The sequence below is a fragment of the Rattus norvegicus genome, chromosome 18 (genome assembly GCF_036323735.1).
Source record: "Rattus norvegicus strain BN/NHsdMcwi chromosome 18, GRCr8, whole genome shotgun sequence".
In the NCBI taxonomy this organism is placed as follows: domain Eukaryota; kingdom Metazoa; phylum Chordata; class Mammalia; order Rodentia; family Muridae; genus Rattus; species Rattus norvegicus.
In genome coordinates this window covers 49556780-49577451 of record NC_086036.1, presented here as the reverse complement: position 1 = coordinate 49577451, position 20672 = coordinate 49556780, and the positions used below count along the sequence as shown (strand labels likewise).

At 37.9% G+C, this 20672-nt stretch overlaps 1 protein-coding gene across 22 annotated transcripts in view; it reads right to left on the bottom strand.

Annotated features, from left to right (window-relative positions):
* Csnk1g3 (casein kinase 1, gamma 3) overlaps nt 1-20672 on the bottom strand; it is an 86990-nt gene that overhangs the window by 7377 nt on the left and 58941 nt on the right. For 5 of the 22 annotated variants that reach the window (XM_063277547.1, XM_063277549.1, XM_063277548.1 and 2 more), the window contains 7 exons: nt 20548-20633; nt 20340-20424; nt 18482-18630; nt 17288-17383; nt 13920-14015; nt 1136-1242; nt 595-618 (listed from right to left, as the gene is read on the bottom strand). In XM_063277547.1, coding sequence (XP_063133617.1) covers nt 595-618; nt 1136-1242; nt 13920-14015; nt 17288-17383; nt 18482-18630; nt 20340-20424; nt 20548-20633 — 643 coding nt within the window. Of the gene's footprint in view, nt 1-594; nt 619-1129; nt 1243-13919; nt 14016-17287; nt 17384-18481; nt 18631-20339; nt 20425-20547; nt 20634-20672 lie in introns of all 22 variants that reach the window. The other 17 variants (NM_001393750.1, XM_063277560.1, XM_063277561.1 and 14 more) reach the window with 13 other exon arrangements.

The following is a 20672-nucleotide window of genomic DNA, read 5'->3' as shown; positions in this document are numbered from 1 at the left end:
GCTTTAAAACTGACTCATCTAAGGCTTTAGTTCACCACAGAACTGACTCAAAACCTGTACTGAGATTGAGGGAGACATCTAAACACAGAATTCCACTTGAAGGCAAATATCAGAAAATATATAAAATTTAGTATCATTTCTCCCAGGAAGAATATTGTTAAGAACTATTAGAGGCCTTTTAACGTACTGGTTAGTAAATGAAATAAGATTTAGTGATATGGTAGGGGGAAAGAATATGTATTCAGAAGTTGAAAATAGGAAAATATAAAGTTTAACTCAAAAACTCAGCCTTCTACTTAAGAAGTAACAAAACGTCCATGCTACAAAATGAATGGCAAGCAGAAGCAGGGTGGCATTCTCTGTGCAGCGAAGGAGCGCCCCAAACTACGTCACTTAGAGCGAAAAGCGGCAGCAGGCAAAACAGCTCCTCAACAAGTACTTCTTGCTCTCAAGAGCTAAGGTTACCGTTATCAATTCGTTTGGTTTTACCAATTGTAATCTCTAAATAAACTTTGGTTTAATTGTACTGAATGGCGTTAGATCTTGAAGTTAGTCAGTGGAGCTATGTCTGCCTGCCTGCACTCGAGAACTCACCACATGTTCAGTACTTTCTGGCAGCTACACAGAAAACAAAGGAAAGGGAGAGAGGGAGAGAGAGAAGTCATCAAACACAGCCATGATTAAACGATCACATTGTTTTCCCAAGCACCATTACTACAGGCTACCTCCTAAAAACTAACCTTAAAGTAACATTAAACGCGCAGCGTCCTGCAAGGCCGAGGACTCGCACTTACAGAAAAGCAGTGCTGCAGCGATGCCCATGCAATGTCCCTAACGACCAAAAGCTAGGCGTACTCTATTAATTTTACATAAAAATTTGAGCAGTTTCTAAATAACTATTTTTGTACTAAAAATGTATTTCCTAAAGTAGTACTACTTTCAATAGTTACTAAGATAATCAATTAAATCACTTCTTTTGTGTACTCTATTCTCTACAGGGGGGAAATATAGAATAATTGTATGTAACTATAAAGTTGAAACTTGCAAAGTTATGAGCCAAAAAAATTACTAAAATAAGCAAAAAAAAAAAAAAAAAAAAAGAAACCCCAAAACAAATGAACAAACAAACCCGTACTTGGTTTCATCCATCACTTCTACTTCCGTAGGGGCTGTAATGGGTGCATTTGACCGTCCCGCCGTGGGGTCATCCGTGTTTAGCTCTCCATTTGTAGAACTTACAACCTGGTTAATAAAGGGACAGGATATTTATATATCAAACACATATATACACACATAACCATATATACTTAGTAAAGTTAAGGCATTTAAGTTATAAAGTTAATATGAGGAACATAAACAATTAGTAGATCATGTGCTTGTCTTCTTCTCCATCTTCTGACTTCTATTTTCTGCTGCTTTCTAGAAAGTAACTCCTACCCAAGGTGTCCATAGTTACTCTGGTGCACTACCTTTTTTGCCACAGTGCACATGACCATCCTCCTTCAGTCTGTAATCTCTGAAACTTCCACCTCACACTGTCCACTTTACGGAGGGAACAAGAGTACCATCCATTCACCTAGTTGCTTAGACCCCACATCCAATGTGTGAGGAAGTCCTGAGATATTCCCCCACATACACACCCTATCTAATCAGTTTCTTACTATCTCCACTGTGACTCCAGTGCAAAAACATGACATCTCTCAAGAGCAAAAACCTGTCAACAAACAGCTATGTGCTTTGACTTGTATTGCAAATAAAATACATTATCCACACAGCAACCAGAGTACTCCTTTCCAGGTATAAACCTAGCTGTGATAATTCCCTTCTGAAAATCCAACTCCTGGCTTCTCACTTAACTTAATAAAAAGCTCTATTCCTCACCCCACATGCTAATTTCCCATATAACTTAATGTCTGCCCTAGCTCACTGATCTCTTATTACCATCCCCTTAGCTCACCAGCTCCTAAGAGACCAAGCTTCAGGCCTTGGCATTATCCACTGCCACTGGCTAGGACTGCTCTTACTTACAGGCTGTCTTTTGAGATTCCTAGAAAACATCTCTATGACAGGTGTTTTCTATCAGTCTGTCCATGCAGAAAGAGTCTTTATGTTGTACTTTATTTTTGATTCTCTGTATAAGTTATCTGTGTTGACTTTTATTTATTTGTTTTTATTTTTGAGACATGGTTTGGCCCTGGCTATCCTGGAATCTGACCTCACAGAGATCTGCCCGCCTCTTTTCTAAGCACTAGATTTAAAGACTTAACATCTTACTTCATGATGCATTTTTGGTTTTGTTTTGATGTTTTTACTTCCTGATTTATCTACTGTGTTCTTAATATTCTGTATCCATTAAAACTGTTTCATAAGAGCAAGAATCTCATCTCTTGCTCTCTGATATGCCGGACACAGAAGTACTCTATTTGTCAGAGTAAGTAAATATTGCCATTTAAGACTTTAAAGATTAAAAAAAAAAAAACAAAATTCCTAAATTATCAAAGGTCCTATAAATGTATTTAATCGCCCTATTTCTTCTTTCTTAGTACTTCTAAACGTGAAAAGACTCACACCCACCCTTCTTAGTCCTAAACTTCTTCCACTCATTTACTCCTTATCCTAACTCCATCTTTTCTGTGTTTACTTTCAAACTGAGGATTTCCTTAAAAACAGCTGGTGAATCTAAAAACCTATATTCTGTAAGCTTAACTCATCCCCCCCCCCATTTTCCTACATATTTCTGCATCTGTTGGCATCAGCTAATCACTTTATATTAAGATGGTCCACACCCAAAACTGGCTATAGCACTGTGAACTGTGCAAGCATGAGATGGACGCCCTCATCTGCTAATCTCTGTGTCCTCGACCATGAAACAGGAGTTGAGTACATATAACCACAGATCGAGGAGTGGGGGCCATGACCACTCTCAGCCAGCCCTTTGCAGAGGTACTTTGCAAAGCAGAAATGAGGGCAAAATGTTATAGACAAGCTCAAGTCAATCACCTAAGCAAACACTTTTTTTTTTTTAATTTTACAAATCAAATTCTAAAGATTGGGTCTATTCAGCTGACATTTCTAGACTTTTAACTAAACTGGAAGACTAAATATCAGGGTTCTTCAGGCTGACTTCTCAGCAAAGTTTATAAAAATGACAGATAATCTGAAGTTTGGCATTTCGGAATATAATCAGATGTCTTATAGTTTACTGTTACTATGCTTAAAGACATTTGCTTTGACATTCTAACTTTGGGACAAAAAAAAACCCTCTTATCACAGTATTTTAAGAAACTAAATGGACTATATTTTTACTACTAAGTTTCAAAGGGACAGCAGAGAACCTACAAGCAACTTGGAAAACCAGCCACCCAGAGTCAGATCAGACGGATGAGTCTCAAAGCCGCAGCCCCTTTGTCAGCAAGTATCTATCAGTGGGGAGGGCGGCAAGTGGCTGGAAAGGGATCTGCCATGCAGTCCAGGCTCTCTCTGCCCCCAGGTGCTGGCTCCTCCATGCCCAGCTCATAGGCACGTATTTTCAAATCCAAACACATACTTTCCAAATATAAAAAAATGATAAGGCTACTTATTATAACATCATGGGTTCACAATATCAATGAACCAGATAGACATCTAACCAATAAATATATCAGAAATACTAAAACACGTACAAACATAAACTCTTTCTCTAAGGCACTCACTAATTAAAGACCACACTGTTACATGAGATAGTTAACATAATGTGCTTTAGAGGTTATAAAAGAGCCAGTAAACAATAAATTACTGCATACTTAAAACTATAACTAGAGCATAATTGATACTTTGCATTCTAAAAGATAACCCACAGTAAAACTGGCATTCTGTGGACCACAGGTCTGATTTGACATAACTAGTTTTCATTGTTTTTCAACAAGATTAGGAAGATTTCCAACTTTCACTAACAGATGCATTAATTGTATCACATTTTTTTCTGAGCATTCAAATCTTTGGAGAAGTTATCAAAAATGTTATTAAAATAGGAGATTACAATAAATGAGTCACACTGATTCACACCAATGCGGCTCACCAGGAAACTTCCTAAGCTAATGAACATGGAATTATTTACATAACAGAAACAATCAGTACATCCTTCTACAAATGCTTTTTTGCAGATGTCAGCACCCCAGAAACCTATGCAGAAAAGATGGAATTATGGACTTTGTTCCTCATTATCAAGTGTGCATTATTAACGATCTGACACAGAAAACTGAGACTTGTTTTAGAAATGTTTTGAGTAAAGCACTATACACAATTAGCATAATGGAAAACTGTCTCCAAAGTGAAATTACTCTTCCCACATCAGACCATGCATATTCGCTAACACTGCAAGATACTTCTGCTTACATGAGTTTAGTATCAGTACTATCTATATTTGAATTTATATGTACATGCAAAGAAATCAAACAGCCTATTATAGCAATTTCTATTATTTTCATTTTCCTTAACTGCACTTCTCTTTCGCACGATTTGTGATTTTATAACTGTCTTTGCTCAGGTTCCCAAAGAACACCATTCATAAGGCTCAAATAAAAAGCTTTCCAACTATAAAAGAGGTCGTTCAGCACACCAGTATCTTCAATATTTTTCTTCTTCCTTTTGCTTACAGGTGCGAACTATCACTGAGTCTATGAGCGAGCTAACTGAAGCTGTCCTACGACGAAAGCACGGCTACAGTGGGATTGTATCACTATTCTCTGTTAAGACAGGTACATTTCAAACCTAGTTTTAGAGATCTGACTGACCAAGGAAAAGCACAGCAGACTGGGGTGGCAACAGCGCTCTTCCATTCCTGGCCCCCAGATCCACCCAAACTCTACTTCCTCTCATCTCTACTACTCAGTCAGGCAACTCGGCTACAGCACGTTCTTTAAAGACACTTGTAACCCAGAGTGTGGGCCTTGGAGTTGGGGCAATCCTCCCTTTGCCTCCTAAGTGTTATGATTACAGGCATAAGCTAACACACAGACTTTTTTATAGTCTCTGACTCATACTCCTATCCCCTTAATCAAGTCTTTATCAAAGTAATGTTTAAGCTTCCAGGGTAAAATGACAGACTGAAACTGCTTCTTTGTGGCACCCTGAAGAAGAGAGTCAAGAAGAGAAAATTAAGATTCTATTCCCAAGAGAAACGGTGGAAAAACACTGAAATCACAAAGTGATAGGTCCAATGGCAAATACAGATATAGAGGGAAAAGTTCCTGCAAGGTCCAGGGGAAGAAGAACACAACTCCTGCACTGCTTCCACACAGATCCCAAGGAAGAGGAGGCACGGAAGTGCCATCTTAAGCTAAGCAAGGAGCCCTTGCTGAAAAGAAACCAGCAATCCTACCCAAAGAACCAGCACATAGCACACCCTGAAAACAGCTCACACTTCTGGTGTAACAAACCCCATCAGTATAGAAGAGGTCCTTCCTGCCACCCCCTGTGCCTCAGCGTGCTGTGACAAGGTAACAACTTAAGAGGGAACCTTGTGTTTAAGACTAAATTACCCTGGGAGCCTGATAACAAGGAGCAATCATAGGCCCAGGAGCCTGGAACCAGCCATATGTAGTGTTAACTAAGATATAATTACAGCAGGTAGTCATAAGGAGAGAAAGAGTCAGCAGCCTCCTCGGCTTGGGCAGTAACCCACCTTTAATCACTAAGAGCTTGACCTATCACTTATGAATTATTGTGAATTCCAAGAAGCCCAAACCAGTCATCAGCTGACAAGCCAGCCTCTGAACCATGTATGTGCCCCAAGGCTCACTACCACAGGACTGAGAACTGTGCGGTGCCTGCCGCTGGACTGCCTGACATCTGCAGCCTCCAGCAGAATGCAGTGCCAGGCAGGGTTTTTTTTTTTTTTTTTTTTTTTTTTTAATTAACTTGAGTATTTCTTATTTACATTTCGAGTGTTATTCCCTTTCCCGGTATCCCCCTAACCCCTCCCCCTCCCTTCTCTATGGGTGATCCCCTCCCCATCCTTCCCACATTGCCGCCCTCCCCACAACAATCACATTCACTGGGGGTTCAGTCTTGGCAGGACCCAGGGCTTCCCCTTCCACTGGTGCTCTAACTAGGCTATTCATTGCTACCTATGAGGTCAGAGTCCAGGGTCAGTCCATGTATAGTCTTTAGGTAGTGGTTTAGTCCCTGGAAGCTCTGGTTGCTTGACATTGTTGTTCAGAAGGGGTCTCGAGCCCCTTCAAGCTCTTCCAGTTCTTTCTCTGATTCCTTCAACGGGGGTCCCGTTCTCAGTTCAGTGGTTTACTGCTGGCATTCGCCTCTGTATTTGCTGTATTCTGGCTCTCTCAGGAGAGATCTACATCCAGCTCCTGTCTGCCTGCACTTCTTTGCTTCATCCATCTTGTCTAATTGGGTGGCTGTATATGTATGGGCCACATGTGGGGCAGGCTCTGAATGGGTGTTCCTTCTCTGTCTCTGTTTTAATCTTTGCCTCTCTATTCCCTGCCAAGGGTATTCTTGTTCCCCTTTTAAAGAAGGAGTGAAGCATTCACATTTTGATCATCCGTCTTGAGTTTCATGTGTTCTATGCATCTAGGGTAATTCAAACATTTGGGCTAATAGCCACTTATCAATGAGTGCATACCATGTGTGTTTTTCTGTGATTGGGTTACCTCACTCAGGATGATATTTTCCAGTTCCATCCATTTGCCTATGAATTTCATAAAGGCATTGTTTTTGATAGCTGAGTAATATTCCATTGTGTAGATGTACCACATTTTCTGTATCCATTCCTCTGTTGAAGGGCATCTGGGTTCTTTCCAGCTTCTGGCTATTATAAATAAGGCTGCTATGAACATAGTGGAGCACGTGTCTTTTTTATATGTTGGGGCATCTTTTGGGTATATGCCCAAGAGAGGTATAGCTGGATCCTCAGGTAGTTCAATGTCCAATTTTCTGAGGAACCTCCAGACTGATTTCCAGAATGGTTGTACCAGTCTGCAATCCCACCAACAATGGAGGAGTGTTCTTCTTTCTCCACATCCTCGCCAGCATTTGCTGTCACCTGAGTTTTTGATCTTAGCCATTCTCACTGGTGTGAGGTGAAATCTCAGGGTTGTTTTGATTTGCACTTCCCTTATGACTAAAGATGTTGAACATTTCTTTAGGTGTTTCTCTGCCATTCGGCATTCCTCAGCTGTGAATTCTTTGATTAGCTCTGAACCCCATTTTTTAATAGGGTTATTTGTCTCCCTCCGGTCTAACTTCTTGAGTTCTTTGTATATTTTGGATATAAGCCCTCTATCTGTTGTAGGATTGGTAATGATCTTTTCCCAATCTGTTGGTTTTAAAGGTGTAGAGACTGCCAGGCGTGGTGGAGCTTGTTTCTAATCCCAGCACACACACAGGGGAAGTGCAGGCTGGTTCTCTGTAGGTTCAAGGACACCCTAGAGGGTCCAGGGCAGCTAGGAAAACATAGAAAGATCGTGTCTGGTCTGGTTATAGGTCTGAATGCTGTGCTTGCTCCTCCAACTTGAAACTCACTAAGGAGACAGACACATCTAGACATCCCAGAGTGTATAAAACACATTTTTTGTGGTCCACTTTCTCTTTGATGCTGCTGGTTTTTGTTTCTATATCCTGAATTAATTTTCTTATTGAGGCTTGGCCGTCTAGGAATCACTGGTTGTTTTTAGAAGTAGACTTTTGGATTCTTTGCTTGACATTTCAACTCTTTCACTAACTTATTGGCTCCTGGATATACCGTGCCTTTTCATGTTTCTGTCTTGTGAGCTGTGTCCACTGGTTATCTCTTATGTGTGTCTCAGCTGGTTTCTAATGAGAAGCCTAGTTAGAACAACCCCAGGACCATTTAGGAGGAACAAAATACACTGATGTAACAGAGGAAATTAAAAAAACAGGCGTGATATAGAAACGCACTTAAGGTCAGTCACAGTCCACTAAGGTACTGCAGAACAGAAAAGGCCAAAAGAATGTAGTGTCCTGTGAAATTTAAGGGAGGAAACAGGTGAAGAAAACCAACTGAAACTCCAGTCCCCATGTACTCTGGTCATTACCCTATGCAAAACAGCACAGAAACAACAGAAAGAGCAACGCCTCAGCTGACCTGACTTTCCCTGATGAGCATGGATGTAGAAACTCTCAAGCTTTTGAATTGAAAAAAAAAAAAAAAAAAACCACTAAAAAGAATCATACTTCATGATTAAATTTACTTCCTTACAGAGGATTTACTATATACATATGAATAAATGCAATGCTACATGTAAATATCCTTGGGGGGGAAATCACATGAGGATCTCACTGATGTAGAAAACGACTCTAACAAAGTCCTGCACCTCCTCAACCAAAACTCTGGAAAGGACTAGAAGGAGCAGGCCTCAGCACCATGAAAGGACTAGAAGGAGCAGGCCTCAACATCATAAAAGCTATAAACAAACGCTATATTAAATGGGACCACGAATGACATAAAGATAGAAAGGTATTCTATTCAGTACTTATAGTTTTGGCTAGATCAATACAGCATTAAAAAGAAATAAAAGGCATACAAACAGGAAAGGAAGAATCTATCCCCATTGGCTGACAACAGAGTTCTATACTTCAGAAGACCTGAAGAATTCCAGTAGAAAGCTTTAACACCTATTAAACAATTTCAGCAAAGCAGCTGGGTACATAATCCATACTCAATATGCAGTAGCTCCTTTACACCAATAACACATTTGCTGAAAGAGATCGGAGCAAAACTTCATTCACAAGAGCTTCAAAGCACAAATACCTCATACCAGAACTGAGCAAAACATGAGGGACAATGAAAAATTTAAAACTTTAAAAAGAGAAATTTAAGAAGATATAGACAATAGAAAGAATTCCCATAATCATAAATTCACAGAATCAATATTATGAAAATAGCTATCAAGCAAATATATTACAAGTTCAATGTAATCCCTATCAAAATTTAAATGACATTTCCCACAGGACTAGAAGACAACTTAAAACTCACCTGGAAGCACAAGGCGTCCAATGGCCACAGCAATCACAAGCATTAAGAGCAATGGTGGGGATACAGATGCCAAGTTATACTACAGACCTTAATAGTAGACCAGCAGTGTACTGGCACAGAACCGGACACACAAACCAATGCAACACAATGAAAGGCCCAGACACAAACCTAGTGTGGTTACAACCACAACACACACTGGAGTAAAGACAGCCTGCTCAGCAAAGGTGCTTGGAAACTGGGTATCTGCACGAGAAGAATAAGACAAGATCCCTATCAACCCTCCTGCAAAACACTCAATTAAAATGGACTAAAGCCCTCATGTGAAACCTGGAGCCCTAAAGCTACACAAGAAATGGAAAACATTTCAAGACACCTACATCACTGAGAATATTTTGGAAAAAACTCCAAAAACTGACAGCGGAGACTACATGGAATTGGAAAACTTCTGCACAGAAAAGAAAATTGGCAAAATGAAGAGAATCTATGGAAAAAAAGTTTGTTAATTATACATCTGAATGAAGGTTAATATCTAACCTATTCTATTAAAAAATCCTAAAAAAATTAAAACACCAAAATTCAAAGCAATAAATTGGCAAATTAATTTAATACTTTTATGAAAACAAGAAATACAAATGACTGGTCAATGCACAAAAAGTACCCAAGACCCTTAGGTGGCTGGGAACAGGGAATGAAGACTCCCTCTTATCTTGAATCGGCCCAGCCAGCATAAAAAAACCAAGTAACCAGGCATAGGGGCACGCACACTCCTTTCATCCCTGCACTAGGAAGCAAAAGCAGGCAGATGTCTGGGAGTTTGAGGCTGACAGGCTGTATAGTAAGACCCTGTCTTAAAAAAAGAAAAAGAAAACAAAAACTCGACAGCAATAGAGTAATGATAGCGGTGGGAGGAGAAGTGGTATGCTCTTCTAGAGGGCCAGTGAAGTAGTACAGTTGCTGTAGAAATCAAGATGAACTTCAAAAATAAACAGCAAAATCACCATCTCATCCAACTGTACTACTCCTCAGTATATTCCCAAACACCCAGGCCAGGACACTACACAGAGCTGAACATCCATGTTTACTAGCAAACACATGGACCTATCACAAATTCACATCAACACGAACAGACAAGGAAAATGAGATAGACATAAACAAAGGACATGTGTGTACATGTGCATGAGTGCATGTGTGTGGGTAGTGTGCATAATTGTATGTGTGTTTTTTTATATGTATGAAGACCAGAAGTTTACATCAGAACCTTTTATTGCTCTCCAATTTCTTTGTTGAAAGGGTTCTCTTGATGAATCCAGAGCTCACTGATTTCAGCTCGTCTAGCTGCCCGGCTTTCCTGGGATCCCTCCTCTGCCTCTGGGTGCTGGGGTTACAAGCATGCACCACCACGACCAGTCTTACACAATCCTCTTTCTGTTTCCCCAGTATCTTCAGAATAAAATTCAAACTGAACAACAAGGACAATTATGCCCTTCACAGTTTACAACCCACATGTTTCTTGGTTTTACTTCTCACACACCCAGATGGACTGAATTCAACTCCTTAAGGCATCCCTCTCTTCAACAACTTCATGCACTGGACACTTCAGGTCCCCACTGCCTTCTTTTTCTAATAACTGCTACTGATTTTTTAGTATTCATAGCACTTTTTACATGAAAATTCGAGTCAATAATCCAGTCATTTTTAGGTACACTTTCCTACATACTCCCCTACCACTGGACTACTTTATTCTGGCTCTCCATTCTTTTCATTCTAAGAGCCCAGAACAAGGCCTAGCTCCTAAGAATCACTCAGGTATTTCTGAATAATGAATAGGCCAAAATATGAATGGGTGGGTCTCTTTCCCATCCATATTCATTACAATGATTCTCTGGGCTAACAGAGATGTGTACACTAAATTCATCAGGGGCTCTCCAAAACATACACAAGTAAGAAAAGACTCAAAATAACATCTTTGGATATACTAATCCATTCTTCAATTTCGAGTAGAGTTTATCAGATGTATAGCTACATATCTTTTTCTATTATTTCACTAAAGGAATATAAAAAGGAAAAAAAATCGAATTTGACAAATGTTTTCTCTTAGCTATATCTTTATACTTCACTTTCAGGAAATGAAAATACAGTTGCACTGATTTACAAAAAGCACTTGATTCTACTTAGCTAGTCCTTCAAAAACCTCAGTTTTTTTTATCTAATATGCAAAATATTTTCAAAGCAAAACCAAGAAGTAAAAATATCATTAATATCCTTTTACTGATAAATAATCCAGGACACAAAATATGAACCTAATCTACTGTACTCTTAACCATAACATCAATTTGGTAGCATGTGTATCTGGTTTGTTAGATTATTATTATTCAGAAGAGGCAAAGAGCTTAAGTTTCAAGCTTCTATTAAAACCTCATCAGGGTTGGAGAGATGGTTCAGCAGTCAAGAGCACGGGACTATTCTTCCAGAGGACCCACATTCAGTTCCCAGCGCCTACATGGCAGCTCACAACTGTCTCTAACTCGAATATCTATCTGACACCTTCACACAGACTGACATGCAGGCAAAACAGCAATGTGCATAAAATAAAGTTTTTTTAAAAAGCTCATCAGAGGGGTAAGGATATGGCTCAGTCAATGAAATGGCTACAGTGAATGCAAGCATGAAGATCCACAGACAGATTCCCTAATACTCAAAACACAGATACAGACAGTAAACGTGTGTGACTGCAGCATCGGTGAAGTACAGACAAGCAGATCCCTATAGCTCCTTGGCCGGCCGGCCTAGCCAATCAGTAGGCCATAGGTTGTGGGAAGAGACCCTGTTTCAAAAAAAGTGGGAAGCAAGTGAAGATATCTACATATGTGCACATGTGCACACACTCTTGAACATATACATATACTACATGCACAGCATACCTGAAATAAGAGCTATCTTATGAAGTGTCACAAGAAGCCAAAACCTTCTAGAAATTCCATCAGCTCTAAATAGCCTAGAATGTTTAACAGTGTTTCACTGTTCCACAGAAAAAAATTCAGTGACTGGGGGTCAGGGGCTAGGAAAGCCTATAGAAGGTCTCACACAGACACACGATTTAAACCCCAAGAAAGGACAACAAAAACAAACTTTCAAAAATTCTACACAACTTCCTTATTTATAAAACCATGAAAATGCCATAATACATTACTTCCTCTCCTACCTGTATTTAGGATCAACGTAATAATCATAGGAGTTAGCTTTTAGGTACTTTTTTTCATTGTTATTAGTTTTAACTTACACTCTCCTTATTCTAAGTATATATAGTCACAGCAGTCAAGTAATTTGGAGTGCATGAAATGATTTTCAAATGAGGTAAGTAAATAAAGTCAGTCTTTATTCTGCAATGGGGTAAGATTCTGGCATTGCCACACTTGAGGTCTTAGTAAACTTTAAAAAATGTTCACTGTATTAAGTTGCTTTAAGACTGAAAACACATTCATGAGTCAGCAGAATGAACATAATTTCTTATTTTACCCTGTGTGTTCATCCTATTACTAGAATTCTAATGGGTAAATTGATCACACACTGAGTATCAGATGAAGCTGGATGGAGTCTCTACAGACAGAAAAGTTTTGGAGAAAGGAAAAAAGTACAAATACTCTGTGGGAAAAATAAATAGAGTGCAAACTATTAAAGTGATAAAACATCAATGAATCCATGCCGGAGGTAGTGATTAAGAGGACAGGTAAACATACTCGAAATGATGCTAGTTAGAAGAGATTTCTATCAGAGCCTCAGCTCTACAGGTTTCCCTGAGCACTAGCAAAACATGTAGCACAACACAAGAGAACTCAGAAACAGGTAAAACTACATACAAGCATTTTATGCAAATTCAGCATCTTTTGCTCACTCAGCTTTTCCAATGATATAAATTCAGGCACTCTTGCCTCTAAGTCTGCCACTCCCAAACTTACAGAACTATTCAAATATTTCTACTGTATCTTACTAAAAATCCACTGACTTTTATATATAAAAGTGGGTGGTTATAGAATTTACCTCTAAAATGAAATGGTAAGACAAACAAGAGAGCTGTTCAGACTTAATTTTGATCTTACTTTTAGAAGTTAAATAAAAAGCATTCAATATAGATTCAGTTAATAATATATTTAAAATAAAAATTGATAAAACAAGAAAATTATTCAAGCGGAAATATACTGAGGAGTAAAATTAAAACAAGGATTTCAAACTGAAGCAGACTGAGGTAACGTTATGGTTACTTTACAGTAGCGGTTAGATGACTGTCTTAAAGAGACCCTCCAAGGCTGCAGCCTTTCCTGCCTCTGCAATCACACCTGTGGTTACGCTCCGAGGCTGGGACAGTGCAGAGTAGCCATCTGCTCAAAGAGGAAGTGACAGAGAGAAGCAAACCCTAAGTAATGTGCTTTAAATGAGTAAGCACAGCTTACTGAGTATTTGTGAATGTGTAGCACAGCAGCAACTTCTGTAAGTCCAAACAGGGCCATGTTTCCAAGTAGTACAGATGAGAAAGTCCAGATAGATGTGAGTGGGATTCGAAGGAAGCAGAGTGAGGGAGGGAGGCTGTATATGCTCTACTGTTTAGAGCATGACTAGACACACTCAGCTTCTTACTTAACAACCACGCTCCACTGCAGGTCACCTTTTCTCATTTGCCACAGTGTGACTTAAATACTGCCACACGTACTTGCAAAAATAAACCAAGGTGAAATTGTAGTAGAAATCCCTGGTGGTCTTTCTGGACCATGTTATCTTTGGGTTTTGGTTAAATAATGAAGGAAGAGAGTTATGGATAGAATTCGGCAACAAGCTTTCATAAGGATAGAGTTTCATGCCATCAGCTCAAAAAAAAAGGTTAGTTGTATAAATCTGGGGAAGAATCACTCATGCAAAAATCAGAAAATACCTGTACCGAGCCACCATGTCTGTCTGCTGCAAGGTGAGCTCTCAAATGGTGGGGATTTGCCTGCTGGGAGTCCCAAGCTGCCCTGTGGTCTGCCGACTGCCATTTATTTAATGCATATGGCATGCGTGGAAGAAGAAAAACCCAATATGTTAAACATCTCATCCTTAAAATTTACAAAACATGTATAAAAGGAAAATTAGAATAACCTTACTACTCTGAAGTTAGAATACATACAGTCATTTATCTCTGAAGATAAAAGATAAATTTTTATTGTTGAACTGAGTAATGATCAGCAATAAAAGCAAGTTAGAGCCATAATATTTTAGAAGTAAAAGGACTTGGGAAGTCACACACTCCATCACAGATTCCACAGACACTAACTACAAATATTCTAAGCTTTCTGGTGCTCTTTTTTTCCTTTGGTGGAATATTTTCCACTGTTCATAAATGAAATCCGTCAAGAACCTGAGAAGGAAAGCGGACATGTGTGCACCAAAGGCTGCCACTGGGTTTTCTTACTTCTTCCATGAGGAGCTATTTTTAGCAATGTGAAAAAAAAAATCCTTAAAATGTTGAGATCCTAAGAAATGTGTCTCTTTCATTATATTCTGTCTCCACTGTAAGTATAATAGGAAAAGCCAGCAAAGCTCTCTGAAAAGTGGAAAGCACTATGCCCCAATACTGTAAGAATTAAACATTTTTAAAGGTGACAACCCCACAGTTATGAATCTCTTCGCTGCTTTATTTCTTTTTTCAATTTGGTTCTAATTAAAGGACCTTCTTTTATGAAGCAGAGTGAACACTGTGGATGTTTTTAGCTGCCTTGAAAAATCTATATGGTAATAACACAGGCTATTAGCAATTCTACTAGAGGCACTTAGAACAGTCCATTTCTCTATCTTAGGGACACGCAGAAAGCACTAACAGAAGAGGTCTTAAAGCTCAGTTCTGATTAGTAACGTTAGACAGAATCATCCTCATTTCATGGACCAAGACACTGACATTCAACACTCTAAGACCACAGGCCTAGTAAAGAGCACAGTGAAGATTCCAGCAGAGCCAGCTTCAACAATGCTACCAAGCTTTTGACACTAACTGCAAATGTCTCAGATGTTCTTTTCTCCTTTTCAACCAAATTCCACAAAATCTTGCCACAAGTGCCAACTATGCTGGGCTAGAGGTATCCTACAGTATACAGAAGCCATGCAACCTTTGTGGAACATAAGTTAAATGTAAGTAGAAGGACACAGGTTAAACACTATGGGGGTAAGCTTCCTAAATTAAGCTGTAGAGTAAAAATTACATAGCTCATGGCATGGAGTTTGCCATGAAAACCACCATAAGGGTTCTGTCTTTTCCTCACTCTCTGACTGCATAGTCAGATTAGTGGATTTGTAACTGACACTGAAATAACTTAAAGTTGAGACAGACAGCTGTGGCAACTGGCAATTGATGACAAAGAACTACGTGGTTCCTTCTGTATAAACACGAGGGTGGACTTAACAGTTCACATGTAACTGTAGCTACCCCAAACTTCAACCATCGACTGTTCTGTCTGCAGTCACTACAGTGTTCAGAGCTTTTAAAAAATTCATGTTTCCTCTTTTGGACTGTGAACCATAGGGTCTGTCATAAAATACTGTTCACTGAGGCACAGGTTTTTAAGAATTTTTCTATGCACATAACTTTTCTTTAATGAGGAGACCATGCACTCAGGTCTTAAATCCTATACATAGCCCTATTCCAAAGGATTCACTGACACATTATACACACATACAAAATCTTCCCTCTCTAATGCTACAAATAAAACAGACTCTCCCACCCCCACCAGGAAGCTTACATGACTAACTATGTCTGAAATAAGAAGTTAGAAGCCTAAAAGTACTTAAGTTATGATCCAACTCAACATTAAAGGCTCCCCTTACTACACTATACAACAGCTTGAACAGAGAAATTTTGAGAGAACCAATCTTCAGGAACACCCAAGAAAGAAACTCTAGTTTAGAAAACACAAACATCGAGTCTCAACTTCTAAGCCCTCTACTTACATAGTTATCTTATCATTCAAGCTATCAACTAATTATATTTTATGGTTAAATTAATTTGTGAGACTTTAATTGTGCCAATATTTCTGTCAAACTTTAAAACCAAATCTTTCTAAATTGGCTATCATCCATACTGTTAAATAAGTGTAGTATTATTTAATGTAGTGAAGTATTAGTAAATGGTACTCTGTCCTTTAGTTTTTATTTTGTTTAAATCATCACCTGAACAGGGTAAAAGAAGTCAGAATAAAAAGCAGGACAGAATAACAGGGCTAAACCAAAGAATTTCTAGACACTCTCAGATTCTAGAAAAGAGTAAAATTCTTAAGCAAATTGCAAAAAGGGACAGGAAACAGTGCTGAAGGACTCAGAGCTATCCTTCCCTCCCTCAGGAAACAAGAGCTCTCCGCTCTCCTTCCCTATCTCACGCTGAATCTTCAACGCACACTCTACTCCAAGCACTCTACTTAACTGGTATTCCTCAAACAAATGTTTCATGATTTTTAGCTTCTGCTTTTCTGTTGTCTCTACCCAACCTTTCTGCTCTTCCCTCCTCTGTCCTTCCTGTGTCTCCTGCTCACTACTCTTAAAATGCCTTTATTCCATTATTTGTCTAAAAGTGCTTTTACTCTGCAGGATTACTTTAAAAACAAATAAACAGCCTTTTCTGTATTAAATATGTAAATGTATATAGCACTTTATTAATATATTTCACTGGTACAGTTTACTTCAAAATGTAGATATTTGTGCATATACTGTAAAAATTGTGAGAGAGCAACACCAGCCATGAGTTTAGAATTACTGAGAATATATTATATTCTAGAAGTTGACATGTATTATCACTATTTTATAGTGAGAAAACTAGTCTGGAGAAATTAATTTAAACAAGGTGAAACAAAATTACTTCATGTATGTCTGCTTCCGGGGGTAAGTAAGCTCTGAACACTGCACCCAGTCAACTCAGTTTAAATCATTTCTTATAAACTGGATTCTTTGCTTCTGTATTTCTAAACACACATTTATTTAAAAAAAAAACACTTTAAATGAAGAAATTTAATAAATAACTTATTAAATTAACTATACATATAGAGTAAATGTTGTTATAATTCTAACACTTCCAGTCATAAACACCAAATGGCTCAGTTTTGACTAATTCATACAATTAAGAACTGATGATTATCTGAAACTAATGGTGAGAACTGAAGGTTCCCCGACAACACGAGTCCTTTCAATGCTTGTATGTGTGTGCTACCCACTGAACAGAAATGCACATGTCAATAATGAAAGTAACTCAAAGATTTCATATCCATAAAGGCACCAAACCTGGTTTTTAGACTGCTGTATCTTGTCTCTGTGTTGGTGTGCTTCTCTGTTCGATGACAGAGCCGGGTCTTGCTGAACTGCACCTACAGGAGTAGGCTAAACAAAAACAACTATTACTACTGGAATGGCTGGCTTCAGAATTCCCATCTAAAACTTTCAGTAACTGTGAATCAATGAATCAATAAATGATATTGCTAAATTAAGTCTTCAAGAAGGAACATTATTTTCAAGTACACTGATAAAAACTACCAGAGTAAAACAAAAGGAACATAGCTACATTTTCAAGTATTTTCAAGACATTTAAGCATCTTTTGGTGTATCAACTTTTATGTGAATAAAGCAGTGGCTTTAAACCTTCCTAATAATACTACAACCCTCTAATACAGCTCCTCAGCTTGTGGTGACCCCAACCATAAAATTATTTTCCCTGTTACGTCCTAACTGCAATGTTGCCACTGTTATGATTCCTAATGTAAATATTTGATATGCAGGATATCTGATATGCAACCCCTGTGAAAGGGTCATGTGGCCCTGTGAAAGGACTGTTCGACCCCAAAGTGACTTACGGGATGAGAACCACTGGTTTAAAGGGTCTCCTAAAGTTCTTATTAATTTAAAGTTACTTTCTCATATTAAAAATAAAAATGTATTTATAAATCTTATGCCCAAAATTAATAAATAAGTAAAATACATGTTTACAAAACTAAAGAAGTATTTCTTAAATAACAAAATCATGGACTTAATACCTTGATTCAGAGAAGCTGTTAAAATTTTTAACTTTTATCATAATAAGTTACTGTAGAGAAATATCAACAGTATATCATAAGAATACTATATAAGGGGTTAGGGATCTAGCTCAGTGGTAGAGCACTTGCCTAGCAGGCGCAAGGCCCTGGGTTCAGTCCCCAGCTCCGAAAAAAGAAAAAAAAAAAAAGAATACTATATAAAAATATTATATTTGATACCAAGAAGCAAATTAAGACAGAAAACCCAAAATAACTCAACACCCTTTTACAAAAAACAGGAAATCCAGTAATAGAACTTATATAAAATTCCAAGTATGGTGCCCCAGAAGAAATGTCCCCAAACATGAAATAAAAGGAGCTCCTTACAAAATGCCATCAATCTTCATTGAGCATTCTGTACTATTAAAAATACTGTAAATAATCTATGAGAAGAGCATAAAGTACTCACCAACTGTTTACCAATCCAGTCATATTCATAATCAAACATATACCCTTTGCGATCAAACAAGTCAGTAAAAAGCTTTCTTAAGTAATCATAGTCTGGCTTTTCAAAAAAATCTAGCCTTCGTACGTAACGAAGATATGTTGCCATTTCTTCTAGAAAGGAAATAAAAATTATTCTGAATATACATGTCTATAACAACAAATAAAAAATTAACCAAAATCTATTTCAATTAAAAATGTTAAATGATAGCAAAAGTAAAAGGGGGGAAGAAAGAGGGAATGGAAACAAGAAGTAAGACATTTAGTTTAACCACCATGTTTGCAACATTTATTACCAAAGGCTAAAACTTTTTATGGTATTTTAATACCTTGAATTGTACGAGAGGTTGAATTAGTGGTTCATGATATATGACTGTTTAATCACAAGGCATACTTCAATGTATATTCTAGGGTATATTTAAAACCCTGCTGGAGCCAGTTCACATGAAAGTATTTATACTAGTCTGATGTTTCCTTAGCATCAGTAGCATACACTAACTTATCAATGTGGAACAACATTTTTAATCTTAACTGAGCTTGCAAAATAATGGAAATCATCTCAAAAATCTGACACAGAAATACAATAGAAGCTTTCTTTTAATTTCTAATCAAATAATTACTTGGTAATACACAAATTTCTAGATATCACTTCTTTTTAAGTCTATACTTTCTAAAAGAAAGGGAAAATAAAAACATAAATTTAGTGGGTGAAGGATATATAGAAAGAAGTGGTAGGTTACCAATGCTGGAATCTCAGATAAGGGACCCTGTGCTCCCACTCATTCACACTGCAACGTAGTGCCCTGTGGCATTCCTCACAGAGGGACTTTCTCGCTCTTCTACTTGCTGTCTAATTATAGGACTAATTATATCAGCACCTCCATTTTCCTTGGAGAATTGCGCGTATAGCCTTACTAATAATGTAGCTACTCATTCTCCCTAAACTTCTATGCCTGACACCAATATTGGTTAATTTTCCATTTATAGAAATTATAGCAAGAAAGAAAGTAAAATTTACCAGCGATGAATAAGGAAATACAAGCACTGATTCTATTGTTATTGTAATTCCACACAGAGACAAGCCAGTGGCTACAAAGTGACATAAGACCTCAATCTTGAAGGACATAAGTCTTCTTTGTCCTTCAGTTTGCTGTGCAAGCCACAAAAGATATTTAGTAACTACCAACAGCTAAGATTGGTGATACAGGCTCCTCAAGACACTGAAGCAGGAAGACAGCAAGTCCCAGGCCAACCTGGGTACAAAGCAAAGCCCAGACAGGCCTGGGTAACTTAATAAGCTTCTCAAACATAAATTTTTAATTAGCAATTCACTACCATTTCTTAATTTAGAATTAAGGAACTTTAAGTAAATTTTTGTTTGTGAGTTGCTATATGTGTTTAAAGGGGAATTATTTTCAAAATGTATACAGTTCTTTAACATAATACTTCCTTAAAGTTAGTAAATGGGGTTTGTAGTACTCTGAAAATAAAATTTTTAATAACTTCTATTAAACATGATACTGAAACTCTAATAACAGTAAACTAAATGGCATTTCAACTTAATAAAATGAGTTAAGGAAACATGACTTAACTCGGTCTTAACATAACTGAAAGATGGAGTTTTCTTCATGTAATGCCATCTTTTGGAGCAAATATACAAACTGTCTATACAGTAACTGTTGACAACCCTTTAATCATTTTTATAGGATTCATGTTTTTCAAAGCACACAAAAAGTATTTATAAACTTAAGCTATGAAAATTAACCTTTTTTTCTGAGCATAAGTACATGTTTCAATTTATGAACTTGATCACTGTCCATTACCTGGGAAGTTTTCACACAGCACTTCTATCGGTGTGGCTCGTTTTGTGTCTCCAATTTTCTGATATCTCTCTTTTAATGTATCTGCCTGCAGTAGGAAAGAAGAGGACAAAAATGTGGTGTTTTAAATACTACTTAGTTGTAGTAAAAGGCCTTAATACATATTAGTACTCTGTGAACTCCAATAAAGAAATGCAAAAAAACCACTTACCTTTAGGCCTTGCCAAGGAAGACTGCCTCTCAGGAAATACATGAACATATGTCCTAAAGCTTCTAAATCGTCTCTTCTGCTCTGTTCTGAAACAGGAGAGGAACATGACATTTCACCCACCAACC